This window comes from Fundulus heteroclitus, chromosome 13, assembly GCF_011125445.2.
Source record: "Fundulus heteroclitus isolate FHET01 chromosome 13, MU-UCD_Fhet_4.1, whole genome shotgun sequence".
Classification (NCBI taxonomy): domain Eukaryota; kingdom Metazoa; phylum Chordata; class Actinopteri; order Cyprinodontiformes; family Fundulidae; genus Fundulus; species Fundulus heteroclitus.
In genome coordinates, this window is record NC_046373.1 from 12397962 (window position 1) to 12425841 (window position 27880).

At 45.4% G+C, this 27880-nt stretch overlaps 1 protein-coding gene across 3 annotated transcripts in view; it reads right to left on the reverse strand.

Annotated features, from left to right (window-relative positions):
- Nucleotides 1-27118, reverse strand: part of ahdc1 (AT hook, DNA binding motif, containing 1) — a 34253-nt gene extending 7135 nt beyond the window's left edge. The window contains exons 1-6 of one of the 3 annotated variants that reach the window (XM_021315985.2): nucleotides 26937-27118; nucleotides 26594-26833; nucleotides 8762-8948; nucleotides 7225-8525; nucleotides 4075-5792; nucleotides 1302-2970 (exon numbers count right to left, since the gene is read on the reverse strand). In XM_021315985.2, coding sequence (XP_021171660.2) covers nucleotides 1308-2970; nucleotides 4075-5792; nucleotides 7225-8421 — 4578 coding nt within the window. In that variant the 5' untranslated portion in view covers nucleotides 8422-8525; nucleotides 8762-8948; nucleotides 26594-26833; nucleotides 26937-27118 and the 3' untranslated portion in view covers nucleotides 1302-1307. Of the gene's footprint in view, nucleotides 1-1301; nucleotides 2971-4074; nucleotides 5793-7224; nucleotides 8526-8761; nucleotides 8949-26593 lie in introns of all 3 variants that reach the window. The other 2 variants (XM_036145070.1, XM_012861511.3) reach the window with 2 other exon arrangements.
- Between the last annotated feature and the right edge of the window lie 762 nt (nucleotides 27119-27880).

The window sequence follows — 27880 nt, forward strand, 5'->3', positions numbered from 1 at the left end:
TTTGATTGTTTTAATTTTAATTGATTATTTTACTGTGTAACTAATATCAACTTTGCCATCAATATGGTCATTTTTTCAGTCCATTTCTGCCATCCCCCCTGAAATTACATTATTACATCTCCCACTTTGGGAGCCACTGGCTCAATAAAAGATGAATGAACGGCACACTCATCTAACTATAATTTGTAACAATTGTGAACACCGTGCATCCTTTTCCTTTCACTGCAAAATCATACACTACTTCGTGTTGATCTGTTAGGATTTGTAGGTTCGGCACAGCACCGTAACGCAGACAATAACTTGGTGAAATTAAGGATTTAATGATAACAAACGACAGAAACTTACAATCAGACGCCAGGAGAAGAAAAGGGAGCATGGGCAGAAAAAGAGCCATCAAAAGGGGGAGAGTATTGGCATAGTAATGGGCAATGTAGCGGGAGGATCTAGTGAGGAACAATGGCCAACAGTGAACTCAAATACTGAGGGAAGTGAGGAAAATGACATTAGAAGCTGGTGCGGTAATCAGATTATGATGGGTAGCAGTTGTGGTGGAAGGTAAGCAGGGAGACTGAGGAACACAACAAAGCCAGAAAATAAAACAATAATGTAAGGGGGAAAATTAACACTGAATTGGGAGAAATGCATCCAAGTAACACCAAAGAACAGAACACAGACATAAACTAAGAAACTAAACACAAATGCATGAACTGATATGGCAAGACTAAAATGAACATAAATAAACAAAGAAACACCCAACCACCTACAGAACATAATATGTTCTACCACTTTACCTAACTATTGTAAGGCTTATAGTTGCTCATGGGTGCCTTACCGTGTTGTAAAATGGGGGCAAATATTGAAGGACGATTGGTCTATAATGTTTTATATTGTCATATTAGAAATAAATTTTTTATTATAATTTGAACAAAAATATTTTTTTGGGGTTAAAATAATGGGGGAGTAGAAACTCTCTACTTTTGGTGGTGCTAATTTATAATCCACAGGTTCCGCTGTTCAGACGTGTGGGTTTATGTTGCAGGAGTGATCTGTAATTTAATTGTAAAGATTTTCCGCTCTTTTTATCCTCAAAGTCAAATTAGGTATTAATGCTGCATGTGATTACTGTAGGATGAATATAGGTGTTTCACATTTATTTAACTCTCTATGTTTAAACATTTATCTCTTATCTGGTTTTTCAGTTATTCAAATAAGCAAAGAATTGATAGCCATGTGTTCTTGGGTAGTAAAACGTTTGTCTAGAAATAGCTGTCTTGATTCTGATGAGTGTTGGATAAACTCACCTGCTGTTACAGGCTGGTGACGCTGAAGCTGTCATCGCTGGCTGGCTCCAGGAGCTGGCACAACACCCCCCCGCCCTGAGCGGCCTGCGAGGGGTAGCGGTGTCCCACGCCCTGATAGGATTGCTGGGGCAGGGAGTAGCCACAGGTGTCCTCCTGATGGGGCGAGGCGTCTAGAGGAGGTTTGGAGTAGGGGGAGTGAGGGAGGGGACCCTGGCGAAGGCCTGTGCTCATGCTGTGAGGGACCAAATCCCGCTTGTGGGGGGCCATGGCAGAGGGAGGGCTGCGCTCCTCGTACAGCCCGGGCGTTGAGTGGGAGTGCAGGCCAGGGCTGGGATTGGGATGAGCGTGGGAGGAGAGGTGAGCGTTAAGGTGGTGCTGACTGCTTTGGAGGTGAGAGGCTGCGTGAGTGCTGGTGTGCGAGCTCATGTTCGTGTGGCTCTGATGTTGTGTGTCACACATGTGTGCGTGCGTGTTTGCGGTTGGGCTGGTGAGGGAGTTAGGGTGTGCGTTGCCGTGCGGACTTGCGTGTGGATTGCTGTGGCCGTGCAGGGCTGTGTTTGAGTGCGGGCTGGGGCTGCCGCTGTGCGACGTCTGTCCGTACCAGTAAGGAGAGCTGCAGTAGCTGGGGGAGTCATACTGCGAGAACTGGGTGTCTTTTGGAGGAGGTCGGTGCGAGGGGCTGAGCGCTGTGCCGCAGTGGGGGGTTAGACGTGGCGAAGGGGAGCAGGAGGGAGAAAAGGTCCTGGAGGGGAGAAGGTGGTAGGACTGGGTCGGAGGAGGGGTGGGCTTGGGAGGGTAAGGGGGAGACGACACACTGGGTGAGAGGGAGGAGGAGGATTCACCAGGGTATAAGGCTGGATATCGCTCTTCAGAGGATGGTGTGGAGGGATGGGCTGAGTAAGGGGAGGGGTACTCACAGGTGTCCTGGAGGTAGCTGGAAGGTGGAGCAGGATTAGGAGTGGCCAGGGGAGAGAGACTGCTACTGTCTCCGCTGTAATAATCCAAGCCCTCTTGGAACAACCCAGATCCCTCTGGACCTCCAGCCGACACCATCAGTCCTGCTCCTGACGCAGAGGCCGTCTTTCCTCTGCCTTTGGACCCAGGTGGACGCTCTCTCTGACATGGAGACAGGCCTCCTCTACCTCCTCTAGAGCCTCTGCCCCGTCCTCCAGCCCCTCCCCGCTTAGGTCCAGGAGCAGGTGTTGGGGAAGGGGTAGACGGGGAATCAGAATGTAAGGCAGAACCTCCTTCCTTTTCTAACTGCGGTTCAGTCCGTTTTCTGCGCCCGCGGCCGGGTTTGCTGGTCCCCCCGCCTTGGAAAAGTACATCCTGGCTCCAGTTGTACGATGGTCCTGAAGCACTTTCGTGCCAGTCCATCATTAGTTTCTCCAGACTGGACAGACTCGACTGGCCTCCACCCACAAAGCCAGCCTCGTTCTGCTTAAAGCCTCCACTGGTGGAGCTGGGTCCAGTAACAGGCGCTGCTGAGCCAACATGTGACGAGTCCGAGGAGGATTCTGACAGGCTCTCAGGAAACGGTTGCCTCTTAGCCTTCTGAGGGGTGTAGTTGGAGATATCCAAGATGTCTTTGGACTCATTGGAGCCATATTCACTATATGCATGATACTGAGAACCGAAGTTGTCGGCTGACCAGCCACCAAAAGCTTGCCTGAAAAAACAACAACACACAAACAAAAAATTAAACACTTGACACTCTGCAATACATATGAAACATATTATTCAAAATTTCAAAAGGATGATACGTCTGAAAGCGACTGATTTTGTTGCTGTCTCTCTAAATACAAATGATGCACTTCAACCCTGTCCCCCTCCAGGCTGCAGAGCTTTCAACGCCACCCCGTTCTGCCATTTTTGTAGTTTTCTGGGGGACGGTGTAATGAATTGTGAAGGTTAACACACCCAATATTCGAACATTTTAACTTATCTACTTGTAGCTTCAGCATTCATGAGCTTGGACTACAAAATTGCAGCAAAAACATTTTTTTTTTTATTCAATTCAATTTTATTTATATAGTGCCAAATCATGAAGCATGTCATCTCAAGGCAATTTACAAAGTCAAATTCAATCATATTATACAAATTGGGTCAGATTATACAGATTGGTCAAAAATTTCCTATCTAAGGGAACCCAGTTGATTACATCAAAGTCCCGACAAGCAGCATTCACTCCTGGAGACGCGTAGAGCTACAGGGAGAGTCGTCTGCATTGTCCATGACTTTGCAGCAATCCCTCATACTGAGCAAGCATGAAGCGACAGTGGAAAGAAAAACTCCCCATTAACGAGAAGGAAAACCTCCAGCAGAACCAGGCTCAGTATGAACGGTCATATGCCTCGACCAACTGGGGGACTGGGGGTTTTAGTTAAAAACTAAAAATGGATTTGCGAAATTGAGAACCTGGAAATCCATGACCTTGTTCAGGAGCTCTGCAGCAAATACTGTGATGTAATTGTTCAAAAAAATGTAATAGAGAAAACTGAATGGCTAGAAAAATGTGACCTAAACAGAATAAAAAGATATCAGCGCAGCACCTGGAAAGACCACATTTCTACTTTTCTGCATTATTAGTGACTCCTAGTTCATAACAAAATCAATTTAAGTACTAAATATATGATATGTCCTCTTTAAGATTCTCTTCCCGGCTTGGAAAACTTTTAATCAAATTCAATACTTCTAGATCTCACGAGAACCCTGACACCTAAAATGCAATCAGGTTACCAAACGTTATTTTAGAAAACGGGGAGTGATCTACCTGCAGCTCCACTGGCTGGAGTTGTACTGCTTGTAACCCTCTGGTGCAGAGCAGCTGAAGGGACTACCTTTGGCCACAGACATGTACCCTCCTCCTGGTGACGTGGGTCCTGCTAACTCCCCCCTCCCCATGGGGGAATGGCTCACTGCTGCATAGCCACTGTAGCCTCTCTTGGTTGCTCCGTGGTAATTAGAATGACCAGTCTGACTGGCAGGAGTCCCTTTGCCACTGCCATGAGGGGACCCATATCCAAAGCTGCAGTCTGAGGACCTCTGCGGCCCTACGGGAGGAGAGCAGGAGTAACCAGAGGGGTAGTGACCATAAGAGGCTGGATGGGGGGAGCTGGGAGAGTGTGAGAGAGATGGCGGAGTGGATTTCGGATATGAAGAGGTGGTGGGAGATATTTGGGCTAAGCTTCCGTAACTATACGGGGGCCTCGCAGAGGAGCTGTGCAGATGTGCTGGACCCTCCACCCCTGCATTTGCTCCTTTAGTGCTCCACTTGGGGAATGGAGGAGACCAATTGTGAGAGGCAGCTGAACTGGACGGATCATAGGTAGAGGATGAAGATTTGCGGGGGTCTGACTGGGAGGAGATGTCCAGCAGGTCTGAGGAGTCATCAGAATCAAGCAGGGATCGAAAGTAACCGGCAAATAGTCCTTGTGAGTCCTCTCCTGTGAGCCCACTCAGTTTGTTTCCACCTGGACCGCTGTAGGGCCCTCCTCGTCCAACGTTACAACTGGAAAAGCCTCCCCTTGGAGATCCACAGAGTTGATACCCACCCAAAGCTCTTTCCTTATCCATAGCCCCCTCCTCCTCCCATCCACCCGTTCCGTTGGGCCATTCCTGCCCGATGGACATCCCTCCCCCTTTAAATGCTCCGTTTTTTCTCATTCGTCTCCTTCTGACAATTTTTTCCCCGCCAGGCTCCGTTCCCACCATGCCCCCTCCCCTGCCCACCCCTCCTCCCACACCCTTCCGTCTTTTCCTGGGTAATCCGTGCTGAGACAGGAGGTTCAGTTTCCGCTTCTTTCCAATAGATTCAAAGAAGTCACTGAATGTACTCTTATTGCATTCGCTTCCCATGATGCCCCCCGCTGCTCCTCCGCCTCTGCCAAGCCCCCCTCCTCTGCCGCCTCTGGGGCGTCTCGACCCGGTGAGCCTGTGAAGCAGGGTGGATATTCCAGGGTTTTCCAAGGGGGTGTGAAAGCTCTCTGGCTCGCTCGGAGTCCAACAACGAGGAGGGGAGCAGCGGCCAGTGGCAGGGGGCTGGCGGTTTAAAAATGCCAATTTGGAGAGAACATCCCCATATTCAGTTTTCACATCATTCGTGTCATTAACATAGGAGGGATACGGACAAGGGAGTTTAGTCCGACGCCGCCTCCTGGGCTTCTTGGGCTGGTCCCCAGTAACTGCAGGGGTCCCAGCGTTGGGCACTTCGACCTGTATTCCCGGTAAAGGCTGTTTAGGCGGCCGTCCCCGCCTGCGCTTGAGGATCACGGGGAGCTCTCCAGGAGGGAACATCACCATTACGCTTTTCCCGTTGTTCTTCATGCGTAGCAGCGCAGTCGGCTCTCGCGTTGCCTCAGACCCCTCCGGACTGCCGTCGTTACTCTTCTCGGCTCCAGTAACTGTTTCCAAACTGGAGATTTTATAGCTCTTCTGTCGGCGGCTAAGGCTGAAAGGAATGCGAGGCACCTTTACAACAATCTTCCTTACCTGTTGGGTGAAAGAGAAAGTGGGAGAAAAAAAACATTAATGTATGCATGGTATATCAGTTAGTGAAGAAATTATCGTACAGGAACAAACAGTGCTTTGCAACAGTATTCACTTTTTTTAAACTTTTGTCACATTTAGTAATCTTTGAACCACAAATGTCGATCTATTTAATTTTTTACTTTAAGTAACAGACAAACTGACGGTTGCGGAGACGTTTAAAGCGACATCCACAGCTTCAAACAACTCGCATAGCATGTTTGAATCATGCGAAAAGAGAAAAGAGTGTGGCGCAACTACAAAGACATGGCTGTTCACCAAAACCAAGATCCCTGGAACAGAGAGCATTAATCAGAGGAGGAGCCAAGAGGTTCATGGAAAGCCTGGAGGAGATGGAAGGATCCGTGGCCGAGGTGGGAGAAATGTGCGCTCTACAAAGCACAAGAACAAAGCTATCGATGAAAGGAAGAAGTTAGACGGCATGTTTGCAGTTTGCCACGAGTCTTTTAGGGGACACAGGGGGGAGTGGTGGCCTAGTGGTTAGAGCAGCGCGCTTGCACACAGAGAAGGATGCAAGTACCCGGTTTGATCTCCACAGACGGCACTCTGAGTCCCTGAGCAAGACCCTTAACCCCAGATTGCACTCTAGGCGCCGCACATGGCAGCCCACTGCTCCCCACTGGGAGGGGTTAAAATGCAGAAGTGAATTTCTCCATTGTGAGATCAATGATGTTCAATTATTATTAGTATTAATACATTAGTATTATTAGTTGAAACTGAAATACCAACACTGCACAGTGCCCTGAACCCATCGTTCCCCACAGTGAAGCATGGTGGAGGTGTCATCATTCTGGGGGTACTTTTTATCAGCAGAGACAGGAAAGTGGGTCAGAATTGAAAGCTAAACACAGGCTATCCTGGAAGAAAACCATTTGGAAGCTGCAAAAGATGCAGCACCAGGTCCTGCCGAGGTTCACCTTTCAGCAGGACCAAACTAAACCTGCAGCCAGAGCTACAACGGAGCGGTCTAAATCAAACCACATAGACCTATTGTCCAGTCAAAGCCCAGACCTAAACCCAAAAGATTAACTGTGGCAACACTTGAAAACGGATGTTGACAGAGACATCCCATTTGCTTGAGCTTGAATGTTTTTGCAAAGGAAAAGGGGCAAAAAAGTTTGATCTCTAGATGTGCAAAAGTGGTAGAGGCATAACCCAAAACAACTGAAGCTGTGACTGAAGTGAAACGTGGTATTTACTCAGAAGACTGGATACCAACTTTTTAGCTATATGTTCATAGTAAAAAAGAAAGAAAGCCGCATTTCAATGTAGTCCAATAAAATGCGGCAACATTTGTGGTTGAAACGGATCGAACCAGGGTAATTTGGTAGGAACACTTTTGCAAGACACTTTCTGTGATTGCTGATTCACTTACACCAACATAACGGCCTTTTTTGCTGTTACTGGGAGGACAGACCCCCAGGTTTGCATCGGGTTCTTCCTTCATAGTCAACAAAGGAGCAGATGGGGCAGATTCAAAGGACAGAGGAGAGGCAGCACACTGGCGGAGGGCCTGTGCTGCAAGACGCTGCTTTAAAATGCTCTTCGGAGCTGCTTTATGCACATACTTCAGTGGGGGCTTACACCTGGATTTAGGTCCAGGTCTGTGCCCGAGTCTGGGCCCGGGTTTAGGCAGAGGTTTGGGAGCAGGTTTAGGCTCGACTGGGGTAAGAGGGGGCTCTTTATGGCAGGTAGGTGGGGGTAGAACCGCCTCCACCGAAGAAGGCTCCTCTTTATCGCCAGCAGTGGATTCCTCCTCTTTAACCCTAAGGACCTTGTCCTCTAATGTTTCCTCCTCTTCTCTTCCTCTGTCCCTGGCCGCTCCTTTTCCCCCATCCTCCATGCTACGGTGCAGGCGAGAGGATTTGCGCAGGTGCAAGGGGAAGCGAGGGCGGCCAGAGCTGCGGAGTGCATACTTCTTCTCCGTCTCTACGGGGAGAGAAGAGGAGACCGTTATTGGGTTAGGCCCGGAGAGGACTGGACTATAGTTTGAGGGCGTGTCGAACTCCACGGTCCGCGCGGGGGCCTCCAGGGGATCGGTAGGTGCGGGATGATTGCCAATCGCCAAGGGCAAAGTCTGAGGTGAGGTGGTGTTCATGGCCTCTAGTGTGGGAGCTTTAGAGAGCTCTGAGTCTATAGAATCAGTGCGGTTGTTGATTTCCACGAGTCCACAGTTGTCCATGTGTGGGTTAGAGAAAGCCTCTGCATGCACCTCCGGGTCTACATGTGTTTGCATATTTCTGAGCGTCTCTGAAAACGTGTCCACCTCGGCCGTCATGCAGGTCTCGGGGTGATTCTGCAGGTGGGTGCCGTGCCCCAGCCTTTCCTGCAGACGAGCACCAGTTGCCAGGGCGGATGGAGAGGCGGGGGGGACGTCCGAGGTCACAAGTGCCAGTCCATCACGAAAGGGATCCTGGAACGCGCCATGGAGTGTGAGCTCCCCTGTCCAGCACTCGGGTCTTTCCAGTCCCTCCAGTCCAATGCCACAATCCTTTTTCTCGGTCCGAGTCTCCCCACGCCCCGCTGGAGCGCCAGTTTGGCCTGAATGCAGAGGATCCACCAAGCGACTCATCCAGTGGACAGTTCTGCAGGTAGTGAGGCAGGACGAGGAGAGATGGCCTCAGCTGTCTGCGCGCAACGCTTTCAACAGCTTGTAGGGGCAGAAGATTTTAACACCTAAAGACAGAAATAAAAAATAAAAACCAGAGGGGTTAAAATGCGTCAAATCCCCCGAGTCGAATTTTAGAAATTAGGAAAGGTGGCTTGCCTCTCTTTCTACTGCTGCTAAACTTTTTTTTCCACCCAGACTGTCAACAATTTGGCACTGTGCCAAAAAAACTACTCCATAATGCACCTTCTTTTATTAACTTAGCCGCCCACGCGCCACCGTTATAAAATTAGATTGCATTTACCATTCACAGCCCGCTCAGTCGGTCGCTCCGACCAAACGGCCGGGGTTTCTGATTCTGAGTTGAGTCTGACTCGGTCTGCCTGACTGGCTCTGTTCTGCAGGGGATCATTGGGTCATCAATACTGCAGTGGAGAGCTCACAGACTTTTTCTCTCTCTTCCCCCTGCCTCTGTCTCCTGCCCATGGCTGCTACAGTGCAAGAAAGGGAAGACGGAGACAGACAGAAGGAGAAGAGGGACAGACAGAGAAGGTGGAGGGGAAGGCGCGTGGGGAAGGGAGGAGCACAAAGAGAAAGAGAATAAGTGATTAGTGCATGATGTCACAGCTTGAATTGGGCCAGACTGGAATCAGTATTTGAGAGGAGGCTGCACCGTATCACATCAGACACAATTATGTTGGTGGATGACTCGCGGTATAAATTGTTTAAGTTGACTCGGAGCTACATTTTCTGATCTTGTAGCAGATTTTGGGTACACGTGTAAGCGCTTGACGCGCGTTACGTTGATCGTAGCTTCCGTGCTGCTATATTATGTTCACAACTGAGAACATTTTGCACATAAAAATCTTACTGAAGAGTATAAATAATATACTGGAATTACAGCTGGGGTGGGGGGGGGGCACACACACACACATAAACATGCACAGTTAGTGTCACGTTTTGCCAGAAACTCTGCAGATTCCTGTTGGGATGCAAAAAGAACAAAAAAAAGTGTAAACAGCCGCAGCCACCAGGGGGAAGCAGAGAGGCGGTGAAGGTCGAGGTGTTGAGGGGATGTAGAGATGAAGGTGACACAAAGACAGGAGTGATGGAGGGATAGCAGAACCTTGGAGAGGAGGAGAAGTGGGGACACTGGGGTGGTGGGTGGTGGGGGGGGGCAGAAGTACGAGACTTGGACCACATGCGCTGGCTGCCACGCATGCTCGTCAGGCACAAACACAGGAAGCCTTGCAACATTTGTGAGCAGATATGCATGCACGCTGCTGGCTCTTAACGCCGTGGCACGCACACACTCCACATTCAACACAATTATGTCCATTGTCAGATCTCTCTGCCTTTCCTTTCCAACATATGGCTCTGATTATGGAGGGAGGGAGGACATTGAGCAGGAGGCAAAGAAAGAAAGTGAGAGAACGAAAAGGGTGGGAATGTATGAAACGGCGACAGGGGCTGCATGAGAGACAGGGAAAGTGAAAGATGTGGCTGAAACAGGAGGGGGGGGGGGGAAATCGTGACTGGACAGGCAGACAGTGAAATTAAGAGGGGGGGTAAAAAGTTGTGGAGGAGCAGGAGGAAGAGGATGAGGCAGTCGAGGAAGAAGAGAGGGGGGGTGGGTTTGCCGGAGCTGAGTGCGGGGCTGCACGCATGAAGCGAAACAACCTCTGCTGCTCTGTGGAATGACACAACTGGGACAGACAAACATGGAGATGAACACGCACACACACACACGTACACACACACACGTACACGCACACACCGCTCGTGCTTCTTTAACCCCATCACCCACTCCCTTCCCGCTGCTGCCGCCTCCCCGACTTTCTCTCCCCGTTCTCACTTTCGCTCCGGTCTAATTAACGGCGCTCATTAATCGTGGCTTCATCTGACCAGTTTGCGAGGGAGAGGAGAGGAGCACATGCTTTAATTAAGCGCCGCATCACATGTGCTCGCTCGCACATACACGCTGTCACTTTCCCAACACATACCAACACACACACACATGCAAATATGCCCCTGCAGCTTCGTCCTCCCACACATTGATTTACACATAAAGACAGACACAACTAACGCACGCACGCACACATGTGCTCCCAGCACGCACGCAAAAAAAAAAAAAAAAAAAAAAAAAACAAAGACGCACATGCAAATGCCCCTCTTCTGCGCTCTGCAGGGGGCATTTTGACAGGGTTTAGATGCGAGCCAATCAATTCTGCTATGATTCATTGTTTAGGCAAAGCACTCCTGGCATGCTTCAGCCGCCATTCCAATATCATAATACGTAGCGAATGTGTTTTGGTGCATTTTTTTTTTTTCTTGCCGTGGATGGCTCTGGGGGCTTTGGAACACACAGCGGTGTAGTATTGTCTCTGCGAAAACGCCGATGGTATGCGCTGCTCCCACATCATGATCTGTTGAATCAGCTGCTGGAAAGAAAAAAAGAAGAAAAAAAAAAGCTCTCGTACGATGGGGTGTTTGAACACTTTTGATCTATTCCATTTTTCTTTTTCTTTTTTTTTTCTCCTCCCCTGACTTTCTTCAAAAAAGTTTTTTTTTTTTTTTTTTTTTTGGTGTTATTGTGCAAATGAGGGGAAGCCAGCGACAACACAACACGCCACAGAATGCCTGCGCCGTCAGTGTGTTTGTGCAGAGACAAGAGGCTGCCAGTTTCGAGTTTGGGCAATTGCCCTGTTACGCAGTCTGGGAGGCGCAATGACTCTGTAGATGGTAGTTGTACAGCATATCTATTCTCTCCTCATCTATCTCACTGCCACAAAGGCTTGCAGACTCACAGGCCTGCCAGCAGAAACCCTCAATGATCAACTAGACCCAGTGCGTGTCTGCGCTTGTGCACGCGTGCGTGCCGCCGACTGTGTGCGTGTGAACGGGAGTGTGCACATGTGAGAGTGTGTTTTCCTGGGTGTGTTTGTAAAAGCACTCACTGAGCTCTAACGGGTGTGCAGTTGTTGCTAAGAGACAGGCAGCAGCTCCGAAACAGCATGGGGGGGTATGGAGGGGGTGTGGGGAGGGGGGGGGGGGGGGCACGGAGGAGAGAGGGAAAAGAGAGGTGGTGGTGGTGGTGGTGGGGAGGAGGAGGAGGAGGGGGGGCTCCACCAAGAGGTTTAGACAGATAAGAAGAAGGAGACGGATGGAAGACAGAAAGGGAGGGACGAGTTGGAGAAAGTGTCCGCCAGGGCCAGGAGAGAAGAAGAAAAGAGGTGGGGGGACGGAGCTGGGAGGGGGAAGTGGGTCAAGGGGTCCACAGGGACCAAGTGACACCGCCGCGTGGAAAACCCGGCCAGCATCGCAGCGCTTCTCGTTGTGCATCAACTCCAACCCTTTACACAACCTCGACCTGCCGCCACAGACGGCCTACGGCCCCTCGCACCACGGTGGGAAGCGTCGGGGGGGGGCCCTTTGAGTTGGTCCGTGAGAGGTCTGCAGCGGGGAACGGAGGAGGAAGAGAACGTGGTGATGTATGGCATCATGAACGAGACGCATCAGGGTTAAGTCAAATGTATGACAAAGTTTAGCGCTATGCAGTGGTGGTTCTTGTATGAGCAATGCCCCATTTTTCTGAACTTCCAATAACCCGTATTAACTAATAATAGCTTAAAAAATATTGTTCTATAACCAAAATCTTTAATACCTTGATAGATTGACGGACGAACGGATAGATGGAGACCAACCAGACGTAACATAATGACCAGTATGGGTACAGTGACAGGCCTGATGGAAGGGACCGGGGGGCCCAACCTTCACCTCACACTCTGGTGACAGATAGCGTTGGTTCCCAACGATGCTGCCGCAGGTTCACCGCTGTTCCTTCCTTGGACCTCTTTACAAAAGGTGCCCAGGAACTTCAGACGAGCTGCAGTTTTGGATATGAGCTGATCCAGTCTCCCTGCTGTCACAATGTGGCCATTGTCAAACTTGCTCAAATCTTTACGCTTACCCATTTTTCTTGCTCTAATGCAGCAACGTTGAGGACTCAGTGTCCGTTTGCAGCACGATGAGTGTTATTCACCTCACTTGTAAGTTGTGATCGTTTTATGCCTTATTGGTATAGACATAGAACAAAATTCTAAAATAAGGTTCAACACATGAATTTAACAATATTTGTCAGAATATATAAAAAAAATTAAGATCCTTTTTGTAATGTGTAAACTATTTACACAATACCTTTCTAGTTTTACATACTAAAATTATTCCTATCATAAGCAATGGGAATGAAGGCTTGGAAACATCAATACGTGTGTAATTAATGTATGTAAAGTTTAGTGAATTAAGTTTCTGAAATGAATGAACTTTTTAAAAATATTCTAATTTATTGAGTATGGCTATATATAGATTATTTTTTGATCCCTAGAATAAAATAGTTTGATTAGCAGACAACTACTCTTCCTCCTAATTATTAAAGTAGCACTGTTTTGAATGTTTTCATAAAGCAATTTTTTTATTTTTATTTGAGGATTTCGAGGGTAACTCCACTCACATCCATCATCCAGTAACTTAGCAGCACACAGGCTCCTGAGTGGACCTTATTTAATTTAATTCTGGCAACATAACTTCATTTAATTTCCTTTAATTAAAACAGAAAAATAGCTATTGTTCCTTCCGCAGTAATAATATCGTAGCATATTGATTGTTACAGCTCCAACTAGTTATTTTGATACAAAATTAAAGAGAAAAAGGAAAAATAAATACAAGGCTAATTTAAAAAGTGTTTTAAGTGCTATTTCTGTAATAAATAGTAGATTTAGATGTAAAATTATTTTTCATTCAGTCAAGAAGTTTGATTGCATTAATAAATGAGAAGGAAATCTGTTTTTGTTTATTTCATTATAAATTAGCATGTTGGAAATGATTGATGCCATTTCCAATAATCAATGGAAAGCTCTTTAGTGGCATTACAACAATCAAACCCTTTTTTTTTTTACAGTTGCTGAGAAGCATCTTGCTTTTTAACAACGTATCTTTGGCGATAAGCTTTGAGTCTTTAAGGGTGGAAGGCTTTCACCCTAATGTTAAGCTCCATCCACAGATACAGACTCACGGCGGAAACTTGACCTGCATCACTACAAAACGTCAATATTACTTTCAGTCGGAACAAACATGTTGGTAACGGGGCCGGACGATAATTCAATAACAATATATATCGATCGAAAGACGTGTGATGCAATAGAAAAAAAAGGAGCCATTAAAAGCTTCAATAGAAGAGTTTTCCTTCCTTTTGCATTCTAGCCTATCACGTAGGTTAATACTGCAGTCATTACATCCTCCCGACCAATCACAAACCAGCAACCTGCCGTCACCAAGCTCTACCCTCTTTAAAAGAGTTCAGCGAGCACTTTCACTTTTTTCTTTTTAAAAGCAGTTTGGTTAAAAGTTTGTTAAATAAAGGGCTGAGTTTGACTTCATTGTTTGTGTTCTTTATCTAAAAACGGGTCAGTAAGCAACAGCATAAAATGACCAGGGCTGCACTTACATGTCTTGTTATTTTTTAATAATTCTTAATATCAATCAGTATGATTTCTATTTTATCAAAATGTTTTTCACCTATATTGTTCAACCCTAATTGGTACCATTAAAAATAAACTAAGACATTAATTTTCCAGCGCGAACAGGCAACGACCGACGTGATCATTAAGATCTGGGCTACACCATCTTCTCTGTCATCTCATCAAAAATTAAATTTTTTTTTCTTATTTTTTATATAAAAATGTATTATTAAACAGTTAAAAAGTTTAAAAATCCCAACTTTTTGAAAACATTGGTATACCTTGGTAGTGGAAACATAGCCATCACCAGTTTAAGGCGTGCTTTTATTTTGTTGACGAGGAACACAACTTGTTGAGCTGCATGAAACCAATCCCAGCAGTTTGATTAACAGGTCTGGCTTGTTTGAGAAACTGAGGCGCTGATTAAAGTTGGAAAGGCGAGTGGGGAATGCCGGAGCGGGAGCGGACCTACCATTAAATTGCACATTCGGGTTTAGAGGGAGCTGCAGCTCAGCACGCACACACATACACATCAGAGTCCCACCAACACACTTAAACACGACGCCCCCACCCACCCATCCACCCCTCCTCCCACACTCTCCTTCACCGTGACCTCTCTTCTCTTTCTCGCCCGCTCACATCCCAGCCACCCTCGACGAAGAAATCCACCACCACCTCCCCAGCTGCAGGAAATTCCTAATGATCTCCATCACCAGTGTGCGTGCTGCATCTCCTGCCAAGAGCAGGCACGAGCACACACAACAAACACACACACACACACACACACAGACACACACACACACACACACACACACACACACACACACACACACACACACACACCAGGAGCACAACTCAACAGGGACCGACACATAAACCATATGTGCAGACAAACAAAAAAAGCAGACAGAGCTTCAGACGCACATCTAAACAGACTTCACACGGACCAGATAGAGTGGCGGCGCAGCCGAGGATGCACGCAGGGACCTGGGGAAGAGGCGGAAATTACGAGACAACACAAAATCGGGACCCTCCCCACCACCACGACCGAACGAAGCACACCCGCACGTGACTGTTTCGCTCCGATGTGTTTCACAGGAACATGCATGCCGGAGTTATTTTGAGACGAGGAAGACCATGGTGCCCCCTTCCTTTTCTCGGGCCCCCTCTTGCTTGTCTTCCTCACTCTCAAGCATCCCCTCACCTACCGCCTCCACTTTCTTTCCCACAACCCTCCCTCCCCAAACACCCCCTTCCTCATCTTCAGCTCGCCCTAGCACTCTCCCCTCTTCTTCCTCACTTGCCTGCAGGCGGTTTCCTGCCATTGCTTAGGGTCACCCTCTTAGAGGGTCATGTGACCGGCCAGCACACCAGCGGGGAACAGAAGCGTGCATATGTGGATGCGAGAAAGTAAAAACAAACAAACGCTGATGTGAGGGAAAAAAAACATCAACCTACTTGAGACTGAGACCAAGAAATCCAGTTTAGTAAAGACCCAAGGGATGAACGAGCACTTCCTGGTACCTCAAAGGTGTTTACACTGATTGCCCCTTTATGAAAATGTAGCAGTGTATCCTCCAGGTTATACATTAGCTTCATCCGAGCCTCATTACATAAGATGTTTAATTTTAAAGAAAAGTGAAAAAAGGAAATGAGATTTAAGTATCTCAAAGACAGGGTAGGAAACTCAAAATGCACTTTCTGGGAGTCAAGATGTTTAACTAAACCTTTCCAGGTTCTTAATTGCCCCTTTACAAAAAAAAAAAAGAGATGAAAGCATTTTATCAAGATATTGGAAGTGCTAAATTTCTAAATGATGCAACTTTCCAAAGTTATGTCCTTATTGGGGAGATTCTCTACAAGTGACGCTTGTTATTCTCATTAAAAAACTGAATATTCTGCATTCAAATGCTGATGCTGTAATCAGTCACCCCGTTTTCAATGAATGGGCTCTGGCCAGTCAGGAGCTGGCCAATTTTTTGTTTATTTATCTATTGCCCTGTTCGTTAAATATGCATCAAAACTGGACGTTAAAAAAAACTATACAAACAGTTTTGTACTGATTTTAGTAAAATCATATATAAACGTTATGCTTTGATGCATAAATGGGGGGAATCTTGAACTAAGTACCTTTTTTGATAGATTCTGTACAACCTCTATCAAGCGTTCCACAGTACATTTATTTGATTTCATGGTCAGTTGTTATTATCAAAACAATAGTAGGACTTTCAGGAAAATCTTTTTGAAAAATTGAAATCAGCAACTTAGACATCATCCTCCCCTGAAACCCTGATTAGTGTACGCCTGCTTCCCATGCTTGCATTTCTAGCCGAATACAGTGTTGGCTATTAACTACCAATAATGAATTTGTCTGCATCATGTATGCTTAAAAGTAAAGAAAACGCTTTGCCTATCATTATCAGGTGAAATGGGAAGAATCGTGTTAAAAAATCAAAAGGTAGTTCGTAAAACAATCCCGCAGCTTTTAAAGTTGAGCTTTTTGGAATTTGTTACGAGCGCTGTTCCCTCGAAGCTGCGAGCATACGCAATCACGCACTGCATCTGGATTCAGCACGCACAGAAAATAACATCCAAGCTGAAATGGAAACAAAATAATAATAAAGCAAGTTATTTTGCACCATTTTGCAATCCTGGTGAGACGGCGTTCCACGGTCCCACTCTGCGTGCGCCAGGTGCTGATCTGAGCGCACCACTGATTTACGGGTGGGGCAGACGCCTTCTAGTTGGGCGGGTGGCGGTGTGCGTCTTTGTTACTCCTGCTGCATGTCAGCTGTTTGTGTGGCTGTGTTTTTGGGATCTGCTTATCTGAGATCGTAAGTGCCGTTTTTCAACCAGTCTGCTTGGTGATTGCGCGCTATGCCTGCTGTTTGTTTCTGGAGCGCTGCTGCTCCTCTGCAGATGAAGTCCTTTGCAGCACACGGCTTCTGCTGGTTTATGACCGGCCTTCTTGTTTTACCTCCGTTTCTGAAAAGCTGATTTTATGAGCGCATGCCTGAGGACTACGGCGATATGGCTTGTACTTGTACGGCGCTTTATCAAGTGCGACGACCCCAAAGCGCTTCACACTGGTCAGTCATTCTCCCATTCAAACACACATTCACAGCCTGACGGTGGTGAGCTACATTGTAGCCACAGCAGACGGACAGAAAAAAGGCTGCAGAGCATCACATGCTGATGCTAAACCTCATTGCACAAAATCTAAATAATTTAATTACAATAATATCTGAACTCTGACATGCACATGACATGTCTATCAGTTCTTCCTTAGCAGGAACCCTACTCTGACATAAAACATACTATACAGCTCATTAAAGAAAATCCAAGATTTTTATCTTTTTCATGTAATCATGTTAAATCAGTTGTATCTAAACTAAGTAATCTGAAATAAATTAATGCTGTAATTTGATTGTTTTAGTAAGCCATGTAACGTGTTATAATCTCAGGTTTTGGACAGGTGTAATACTGGTGTGCACGTGTGATGTTGCTCACAGAGGTCCAGTGAATGTTGACACACAAGAAAAATTAGAATAACATTGGTTATGAGTAGGAAAAGGGTTCAAACAACTTCTTTTACAACTTCCTGAACTAAAGCTGAAGCTAGTTGTGGTGCAATGCTAGCAGCTAGCTTGTACTACCTTTTATATAACCTGAGTTAAATGTCCTCTTCTATAGAAATGCTAGTGTCAAGAGCTAGTTAAACATCCAGTTTATGAACAAATCTAGTTTCTCTGCTGTTGTTGGAATAAACCTGCTGTTGGGTTAATCTCCTTCAGCCATCGCTGTCCCTGCAAATAACTGGGAGTAAACAGGTTTTCATACCGGTCATTAAAATCAGATCCATCGACAGCAATTCATAAAACATAAATTCATCAATGATAAATTAGGGTTCACATTTTAAGGGTACTCGGTGGGTTGAATGTCTTAAACTTGGGCTTTCAGTTTTGTGTTAAAAGGCTAAAAACAAGAGCTGTTATAAGTAGGCATTATCCAGTTTCTGGTCTCAAGTAAGACTACAAAGTTTAGAAAAGTAGAGAAAAAATTGCTAAAGGAGCCTGAAAAATTACTAAACATAACAACATGTCGTTGAACACTAGTGTTACTGGGCCCTATGCATGCTTCCCCCTTCCCTCACCTGTTTCTGCACCTTTTCCCTCACTCCTTCACATCTGTCTTGGTTTCAAGAAAGACTGTTGGTTGGTGGAAAAGTTATGATGTGGAAATCAAAGGAGGACTCTATATCACTCTCATTAAGTTAAGGATGTACCGAAAGTAAAATAAACAAGCCAACTCTGGTATTTCTGTACAGCAGCCGACCACGTGCTGTCTACCAGAAAGTGTGACTTATTAACCTGCTCATTTCACCATGGCGCTGTTGTTTTACTCCACGCAACAAACACATTTACAAAAAGATCACTTCTAAAATGCTGATTGTATGTTTTGCCTTAAATTTTTTTAAACAAACACACACACACACATATATATATACATATCTATCTATCTATCTATCTATCTATCTATCTATCTATCTATCTATCTATATATATATATATATATATATATATATATATATATATATATATATGCATATAATTTTGCGTATTGCTTTATCTAATGTATAAATAGTATTTCAGAATTCAATTCAATTCAATTCAATTTTATTTATATAGCGCCAATTCATGAAACATGTCATCACAAGGCACTTTACAAAGTCAAGTTTAATCATAATATACAGATTGGGTCAGATTATACAGATTTGTCAAAAATTTCCTATATAAGGAAACAACTTGAAGTATAATTGAATCCATTTTCTAATTTTTTTTCGCTGGGGAAAAAAACTTATACGAATATGTGAGATAAAGGACTCAGACTCAGAATAACAATGAAAAAATGTTATGGATAACATTACTATCCCTGATCAGTTTTATGTTATAATAGCAGCAGTGGGAATCATTGTTGCTTTATTCGAGCTGAAAGTGTGTCTTTTTATATTTATACATGAATGCAGGGACAATGTGGTGTTTTTTTTTTTATCAAGGTTAACATACCCTGAGTGTTGAGGATGCAACTTTAACTCATAACAATATTGATGGCGGTTAATGAAACCTTTTTATTCTTCTCCTTGATTTTCCTGATATTGTGTCTCTTAAAGTAAACGAAGTAGAGCTTTACGTCATTTTATTTGTAGCCATACTGTGTAGCAAAACTTTCAGAATGTGAAATCTAAAATGTCATTGTTCAAACGGGCCCTTGTCTTAATTCACAAGAATAAGGCCCACGCACTGACACACATAGGCTCACATCCAAATCACACATACAGAAGACACACAAACCAGACGATCGGACCCCGACAAACGCTCAGACCTTCAAGGCCGGCGTGTTGGACCGGGGCCCCCATGCTGCGGCCCTGACTTCCTCGGCTCCTCCTCCTCCTTCCTTCATACTCCTGCTCCACAGTTGCTGTGGGAAACGCTGCAGCAGCGCCCGTTGCCAAGGAGAAGGCTGCTGGCTGTTTGAACAACAATGGCCGCCTTGTGAACATTCCAAGTGTAGGTACTGACAGCTCGTCAGCCGCAACCCCAGCAGACACACCTCAGGAGAAGGCACGCGCTCTCGCCGTCCACCCCTGCCGTACCTCTCCAGGCTCTTGGCCCCGAGCCCGAGCGAGGCAACGTAACGCGCTCAGGCACAAAAACACACATCTGTGCAACACTCTGAGAAATTATGACTTCTACTGTCCCCGTGTCTCTCTCTATCTCTTTACCATCTCCCTTTCTCTCTCTCTCTCTCTCTCTCTCTCTCTCTCACGCAAAAACACGTTGTGCAGAGCATTCATCCATTCCCCCCCCCTCTCTCCCTGACTACTCTCTGTCTTTCACTCTTACCCCCCCCCCACACACACACACACACACACATATACACCTCCCACTCCCTCCTTCCACAGCCTCCTGCTTTCACTCGCTTTCCATCAGGAAGTGTGTGTTCTCACTCTCAGGCACACACACACACACACACACACACAATCTCTAGCTCTCCTGGAAGGTAGCGAATCCCGTCAGTCCCTCGGGGGCATACACTTCCTCGGAGAAGGAGGGAAAAAAGAAAGAGAACTAGAAACAAGAGAGGAAGAGGAGGGAGAAGGTGAGAACTGTATTCGAGGTGGGGGGATTTATAGACAGACCCCTTAGTGCGCTGATTATCTACTCATATTGACGGGACAACACTGATGGTGGAAATCAAGTTGGCTTGTGATGTGTGTGTGTGTGTGTGTGTGTGTGTGTGTGTGTGTGTGTATGAGCGTGTGTGTTTGTGAGGTCTCTGCTGATCCTCTGACTCATTGTTTTTTAAAAACACATACCCAGACTTATGAATACTCGCCGAGCAGAGCCCCCCAAAAAAAAAACACTCCAACAGGCGCAGAAATCAGGCAGACTGTAAATTCTAATGATCTACAAATAGGTGTGTGCGCGCGTGTGTTTTGCGTGTTTGTGTGTATGATAAAAGTCAGACGCTCAGAAGCGCGTGTGTGCGTGTTTTTTTCCCCCCCTCATCTCTCGCTCCTCTTTAATAATTGAGCTGATTCTGTCCGGCTTGTTAGGGAGGTACACAGCCGTTTCACACTCCGTCTTTTTCCCAGCTTCCTCGTCCTCTCACGCGCTCCGTCTCCTCTCCCAACTTGTCCCTCCACTCACTCATCATTTATCACCCCTTCTCTTCCCTGACCTCTCTCCGTACCCTCCCCTCCCTCCCTTCCTCCTTCCATGCCAGCTCTCTTTCTCCCCTCCCCTCTTTCCTTAGCAAATCCCTCCTGTTCTCTAACCTTTCCCTCGCTTCTTGCAGCCTTGCCGCCCTCCATCCCTTTCCATCCATCCATCCCTCTCCCGCTCCCTCCCTCCATCCCTCCAGAGGTGAGAGGTCGCAGCTTCCTCTCCGCTGTCAAGACTCAAACCGGCTGCAACCAGCTTTACTTGGGGGGTGGGGGGGTGGTGGTGGTAGAGGAGGTGAAGGAGACGAGGAGAATGAGGAACATAGGTAAGGAAAAGAAAGGAAGCAGGATGGGAAGCGGCTGACAAAGAGGATGGATAGACGGGGGCAGAGAGGTTAAAAGAGGGAAGGAGGCGAGGGAGAAGAGAGGGGGAGACGTCTTCTTTTGAGTCACTGCCTTTGGCGCCGCGGAGCCGTTTTATGAATGTATCGTGTGGGAGGTGACAGAATGGAGCATACAAACACTGCTTACACTAACAGTAAATGGTTGCTGTGCATCATGTGTGTGTGTGTGTGTGTGTGTGTGTGTGCACCGGTGTGTAGATGTGTGTGTGTGTGTGTGTGAGTGGGAGATGAACCACGTTTACCTGCCTTTGGCAAAAGCCATTTCACTCCAGGTGACGTTTAGATTAACAGGAGCAAAAGAGACGAGGGCTCTGAAACCCCAAGGGCAAATTAATGACTTGTACTTCAGCCAGTGGTGGAAGTACAGAGGGCTGTCAAATATTCCGAACGTATCCGGCAACAAAAACCGTAATAGAAGGGGTTTAAACGGCAAAATACGTTGGGAGTATAATCGTTGTGTCTTTTTTAGAAACGTCTGCCTCCAATGCATGGCTAGAAGAAAGGCACAAGTCGACCAAATTCGGTTCAAAGGGAAATTTTTGTTTTCTTGAAATATGGAGTGGCTTGTGAAGAAGCGGAGGTATGCCAACTTTAAAAAGTTACTGTTTCAAAACGGCCAAAAAACGACACACCGTCCTGCTTTTACGGTTCAAAGTCCTTCTAACCTAATGGCAGGGAAAGTGAGACGTACGATGCACAGAGTAGGTGTTGTTTGTCCTGCCTTGGCTGTTCCGACTCTTCCACAATGAAATCAATTAAGAAGATCTTGCAAAAGAGTTGGAGCTGAATCATTTAGGACCTTCATAGTTCATTATGAATAATTATAATTAACGATACAATCCTAAGTAAGTAGGGATCCGTTAGAATGAGCGGAGCTTCTAGTGACTACCACCCGACAGGAATAGATCTCTAAAACGTGATGTGTTCATTTAAAGATCACACTATGACAACTTTATGCTCCTTTTAGGCCTTTTGCTCAGAAAAAAAAAGCAACAAAGGGTGAATCTTGTTAATCAGATATTAGGCGATGAATGGATATTTGTATTAAGGTGTACTAAGGTTTCAGAAAGTTACAGTTTCAAAAATCACAAAAGTTTCCGTCATACTGTTCTTACGATTTAAAGAGATCTTAAAGATTCTCCCCCTCCCTCATCTGTTGCTGAGCACTGCCGTTCAGCTGGCTGAAAGAAGGCTACTGAAGGTTTCTATCATTTGCCAGTCAGACAGATTAGTTTGGAAACATTTCTGGGCACGGAAAAGATGGAGCGCCACCCATCACTCATATAGAGGCAACACTGTTTTAAGACCAGAGCTGGGAATCTATGAGCTGCCGGTCCGTTACGCAGACGACTACTGACTCTACACAAGCTCAGCGATTAATTAGCTAATACCGGCTTGTTATACTGTTACTCCATGACAGCAGAGGTATGAGGCTCTCACTGTATGATCTTATTATTATTATCCTTTTTATGTAAAAAAAAAAAAAAATGTCAAGCGAAAAATCATGATCATGATCAGGTGATTTTATTTTTTGTTTTATTTAAAACAGAAAAGCAACCATCTTCCTACTGCTGCTAATATAATAAAAACTGTAATTATTATTACTGGGAAAATAGCATTGGCTATAGCATTTATGTAGTTACTTTTGTTTGAGTACATAGACTTAGGGGAGTGGCCTAGTGGTAAGAGCAGGGTGCTTGTGTCCTGGTAAGGCATCAAGTTCCCTGGTTCAAACCCCACAGACTGCCACTCTGGGTCCCTGAGCAATACTCTTAGCCCCAGAAAGCTCCCCGGTAGCTGCACAGTGGCAGACCACTACTACCGAAAAGAGATGGTTTAAATGTAGAGGACAAAATTCATTTGAATGTACAAAGAGTTGCAATGATGACAAATAAAAAAGAAATCATGATTATTATTATGAAGCTAAAATATAGTACCTGTTAAATTTTGCAGTAATTTCAAAGTGCATATTGTGCAGTTTATAAGCCATTTGGGCATTCTGCTCTGCATAGAACACGACAAGTATAACAGACTAAAATGGGTTGGTTTATGAGGCTATATGCTTAAGTAGCCAGAGCAAGAGTCTTGATAATTATAGTTTTCAACCAGCGTTACCTTAATAAGAGTGATTTGTGGTACCCTGCGAGAGACGGGGTACATCCTGGACAGGTTGTGTACACACACACACACACACACACACACACACTTATGGCCTCTGATTCTTAGTGACAAACCACATCTCTGTGATGTTGTAACCATATCTGTTTAAATCCTTGGTATATCTTTTACAGGCTCATGTCTATCGCCAGTAGAACAACAAAAAGATATATTATTCTACACAATAAGGAAGTTTACTGAAAAACTAGGAGGCACATTTATCGCATGGTTTATCCATGTTGTATAAAATGTATTATCTTATAAATGTATTTATATAACAATATGGATTTATTGTGATGACACATTCCAATTAATTATGTTTGGGGGGAAAAATGACTGTATTGAGGGAAATGTTGTTTTTACTAATTTTTCCACTGTTGGTTCCATGTTTTATCCTCATTTTTAATGTTATCACAATAATTAATAAAATGATAACATTTTATATACAGATTGCCCACAGCTATAAGAAAACTACTGCAAATGTAGTGGCTGTTTAATCTAAATGTTTGCTGAAGTCTGTGTATCAAAGTAACAATGGATGGTATAGATAACAGAAGTATAACTGTGATGATCGACATGGTTTGCCACTTATGCAATAGTAATATTATTAGATTATAAGTTTTTGGGATAAAAAGATGTGCATAAATGCCAGGAAATCATGATATCTTGTATTGGATTAAATTTAGTTGGATGTTAGGAAATCTGTAGCAAAAATAAAAATAAATAAAAGAAAAAAGAAAAACAAAGAAAACTCAATGGTCTTTAATGCAGACCAAATGCAAAAGTCTGGGAAATAAAGAAATAGTAGCTACGTTTACATGGACAAAAGTAATCACAATAAAGGGCAGATCAGAATAAAAATGCGTCACGTAAACAAGCCAATCAGAATATTATGGTCGGATTAAGCACAATCGGAATTAAGTTGTAATCCGAATAAGAGACGTGGTTTATGCCGATTGATAATCCGATCAACGTGCAAATAAACCCTTGTCAGGCTCAAGTCCTTCCGAATGTGGCAAACTGACCCGAGTGCGCATGTGCGCCCAATGTAAACATGACTTATTTCCACATTGTTGAGTGGCGGAAAATACGTCGGGAAGCAAAACTGTCGGACTTCCCGATACAACCTTTGTGTTAAAAAAAATAAAGGAGCTCAAAATTGTTGCTTACTCAGTAACGTTTCACCCGTAATTAGAACATCGTGCAAGTCCATCCTGGGCGCTCGGAAGACTTTGTTTACTATTTGTTGTTGTTTAGCAAAGACGGAACTACTTCTTCTTCTGTGTTTTTTTTTAGGGGAATTTGATAACTGCGCATGTCAGAGTGGTTCTATTCTGAATAAAGCCAGGTGCATGTACACGCACATTATGATCGGATTAATTGACTGTGTGCACATATAAACGGTACAATCCGATTATTTAATCCGAATACATTTTAATCCGATCGTGAAATTTTGTGCATGCAAACATAGCCACTGTTTCTGTAAATCTAATTAAAAACAGTTTTAAATAGCCTGCTTACCATGCTTGGACAATCATTGGATGGGTGTCTGATGGCACTGTGTGGACCTCAGTGGACCTCAGCTGAGATCCCCAATCTCCCCATTCAGAACTGATGCATTAATAAATCATAGTGCAACCATTCAACAGGTTGCATCAACATTAACGTGGTTCCAAACTTCCTTTGAAGACGCTGTAGGAATTCAGTGGAATCAGCATCTGCACTGTACTTATCAGCGTGTGTCTCCACATGAATCTACATTCACGATACATGCATACATGGGTCCATCCTGCCTTCTCCATCTCCATATATCTGTACACAGAGGGCGCCTGGCTATGGCAACCTCACACGCTGATAGGCAGAGGAAGGAAGACAGGTGATTGGTTGAGCTGTCGGCTGTCATATCGGCAGGGTGTATCTTTGTGACACCGTTATACGCGCACACACACACAAACACACACACGCATAGCTCCACACACACCGATTTCCCTGTGCAGTCAACCTACACACCTACGAACTGCAGCAAAGTGCAAACAAAGGCTACTTCTCGGCACGTACACACACACACACACACACACACACACACACACACCCAGCAGTAGATTTGAGACGAGATGTGGTGTGGTAGGTGTGCTGACCCTGCCGATGAGGACAGGAGGAACATCAACGGAGCTACAAGGCCGTTGCTATGACAACTGGCCCCGCTGCACAGGTAGGAAGCACAATAGGTCTAAGCTGTTCACATTCACTCTGTTTGTCTCACACACACACACACACACACACACACAAGGTAACACACTCAAGACAAGTCTGACAGACAGCAGCTGAATGCCAAGGTAAGGCCATTTCCCTTTCATGCCTACATTCACTGTGGGGAAATTATTCATTAACAGCTAATATAAAAGAACTAAGTCTTTACCCAGTGACTCAGATCGTGAGACTGTGCGTGCGTGCGTGTGCGTGTGTGTGTGTGTGTGTGTGTGTGTGTGTGTGTGTGTGTGTGTGTGTGTGTGTGTGTGTGTGTGTCAGACACACTCTGAGCATTACTCTGCATACTAACAGCACCTGCACCAGGGCAGCCTGTGCATGTCTCTGAGGGGCCCTTAAATAACCAACTGTCACCGCACAGACGCCGGCATTGACTTTTCAGTTTTTCCTGCACTCTTCCTCCACCCTTTTCCTAAAAAAAAAAAAATACAGATACGAGCACACAATCATGAGTCTCCAAAACTCCCTGGCTGGATCACCACTGCAGGATGAGCTGCTGCTGCTGCCGCTGCTGCTGCTGCCGCTGTGTCCTGTCCAACTAAAGAGGGGTGGCTCAGATGCTGGATGTGTCCCTGCTGTTCATATGTAAAGCAAACATCTGGTGCGTGCCAGTCATGTGTGACTGAAAAGACTCAATCAAACTCAGGTAAAAAAAAAAAATCAATGGAGCCAGACAAACAAGACGACACAAAACCAGTGTGCTGGCTGCCTGCAACGTGTGTATGTAAGCCATAATGAGGCTAATAGGTGAGATGATTGTAAATACAAAGGGACAAAAAAAACCCCAAAAAAAACAGGTGGGGTTATGCAGGGTTCACCATGCGTGCGCGTTCACTGCGCGTTTGAACATCATTACTGCACATGCATGCATGCCTACAGTTGAGCCCGGATCAGCTGGAGGCATGCAGAGCAGCGGCAGGTAACGGCACCGACGTGGTTAAATGTATAAAAAAAAAATTAGATGAAATAAAAAAAAACAACTCAACGTGAAGCGCTGCCAGATGTGCGCCGTACAGCTGGATGAGTGGACAGTAAGCGTTCCCCGAGTATCTGCATGAAACACTCACCCCTGGTGTGAGGCAGAGCCTGGCGGAGCTGTTTGCGGGGTGTCACCGCGGGATGGCTGGCGGGCTGGCGCAGGGCTCAAGTCCCTCTTCTCGCCCGGGTCAAGGAGCCGTCAGCAGCCGTCACCGAGCGGCGTCTCCGCGCTTCATCTGCGCTCCTCCGCGACGCCTCGGCTGGAGGACCGTCCACCCACTTGAGCCTTAAGAGCCGCTCCTCTGGCTCAACCTCAGCGTCTGCACCCGCTAAATGTGGGGAAGCAAAAAAAAAACACAAAACGGGGAGAAATTTGAAAAACAGGGAGCAAAAGGCTTCTGCTACAGTCGTGTTCCGAGTAAAGGTACTGACAAAGCCCCGTTTAAAAAAAAAAAAAGCCTGCGCTCCGGTGGCGGGGACGGACGCGGGACTTCCCCGGTATGCGGGAAGGCGAAAACCGACCGTGCGCCCGTGCGCCTCTGCCTCTGCAATTCCTGCTCTGTGTCTCCGGTGCGCCCCAGTCTCCGTGTGTGCCTCTCCAACGTGCCTGGTTGTCAAAACCACGCGGGCACCCGTATAGCTGGCTTTACTCTAACCCTCTGGAGTTGTGGGAAATGTAGTTATTGTTTTGATTTTTTTTTTGTGCGTTTTTACTGGAAAGGATCGATGTCAAAGCAGAAATAAAGCAGAGAACGTGCATAGCGCTGATTTATGTAATGTGATTTATCGCTTTTATTTAAAAAAAAAAAATCCCAGAAATTAACTTCTGTAGACTTTTGGCGATGGTTCTGAAACAAATTGTAATTAATGGGAATCTTAGGTGATAAACATTTATTTTAAAATTTACAAATAGAAATCTCAACCTGTTGGCAACCATTTACTCTGATACCCCTAAATAAAAGCCAGTGCAGTAACCTGCTTCCTGAAGCTAATTTAAAGAGACCATGCTAGAAAATAATAATCCTTGGGTGTTTGAGTTTTGGTTTTCATTTGTGTTTTGGTCACTTCTGAGTTCTTTATTGGTGTTTTTGAATGGCCATGTCAGATTCCTATTGTTGGAAAGATGTTGCCATACAGGGTTCATTTGTTTAGGATTTAGTTTCTTACTTATTCCTGCTTATTCTAAATTCCTGTCTGCCTTTTGGTCCTAATGTCAACAAACAAAACATGAGATGAACACAACTGGTTTTAGAAGGGAGTGTGAACAAAACAGCATCATACAAACCAAGAAACACACAAATCAAGTAATTGATGGCGCTACGGAGAGGTTTAGAGCTGGTTTAGGTAACATAAAAGTGTTAAATAAACAGGGTATG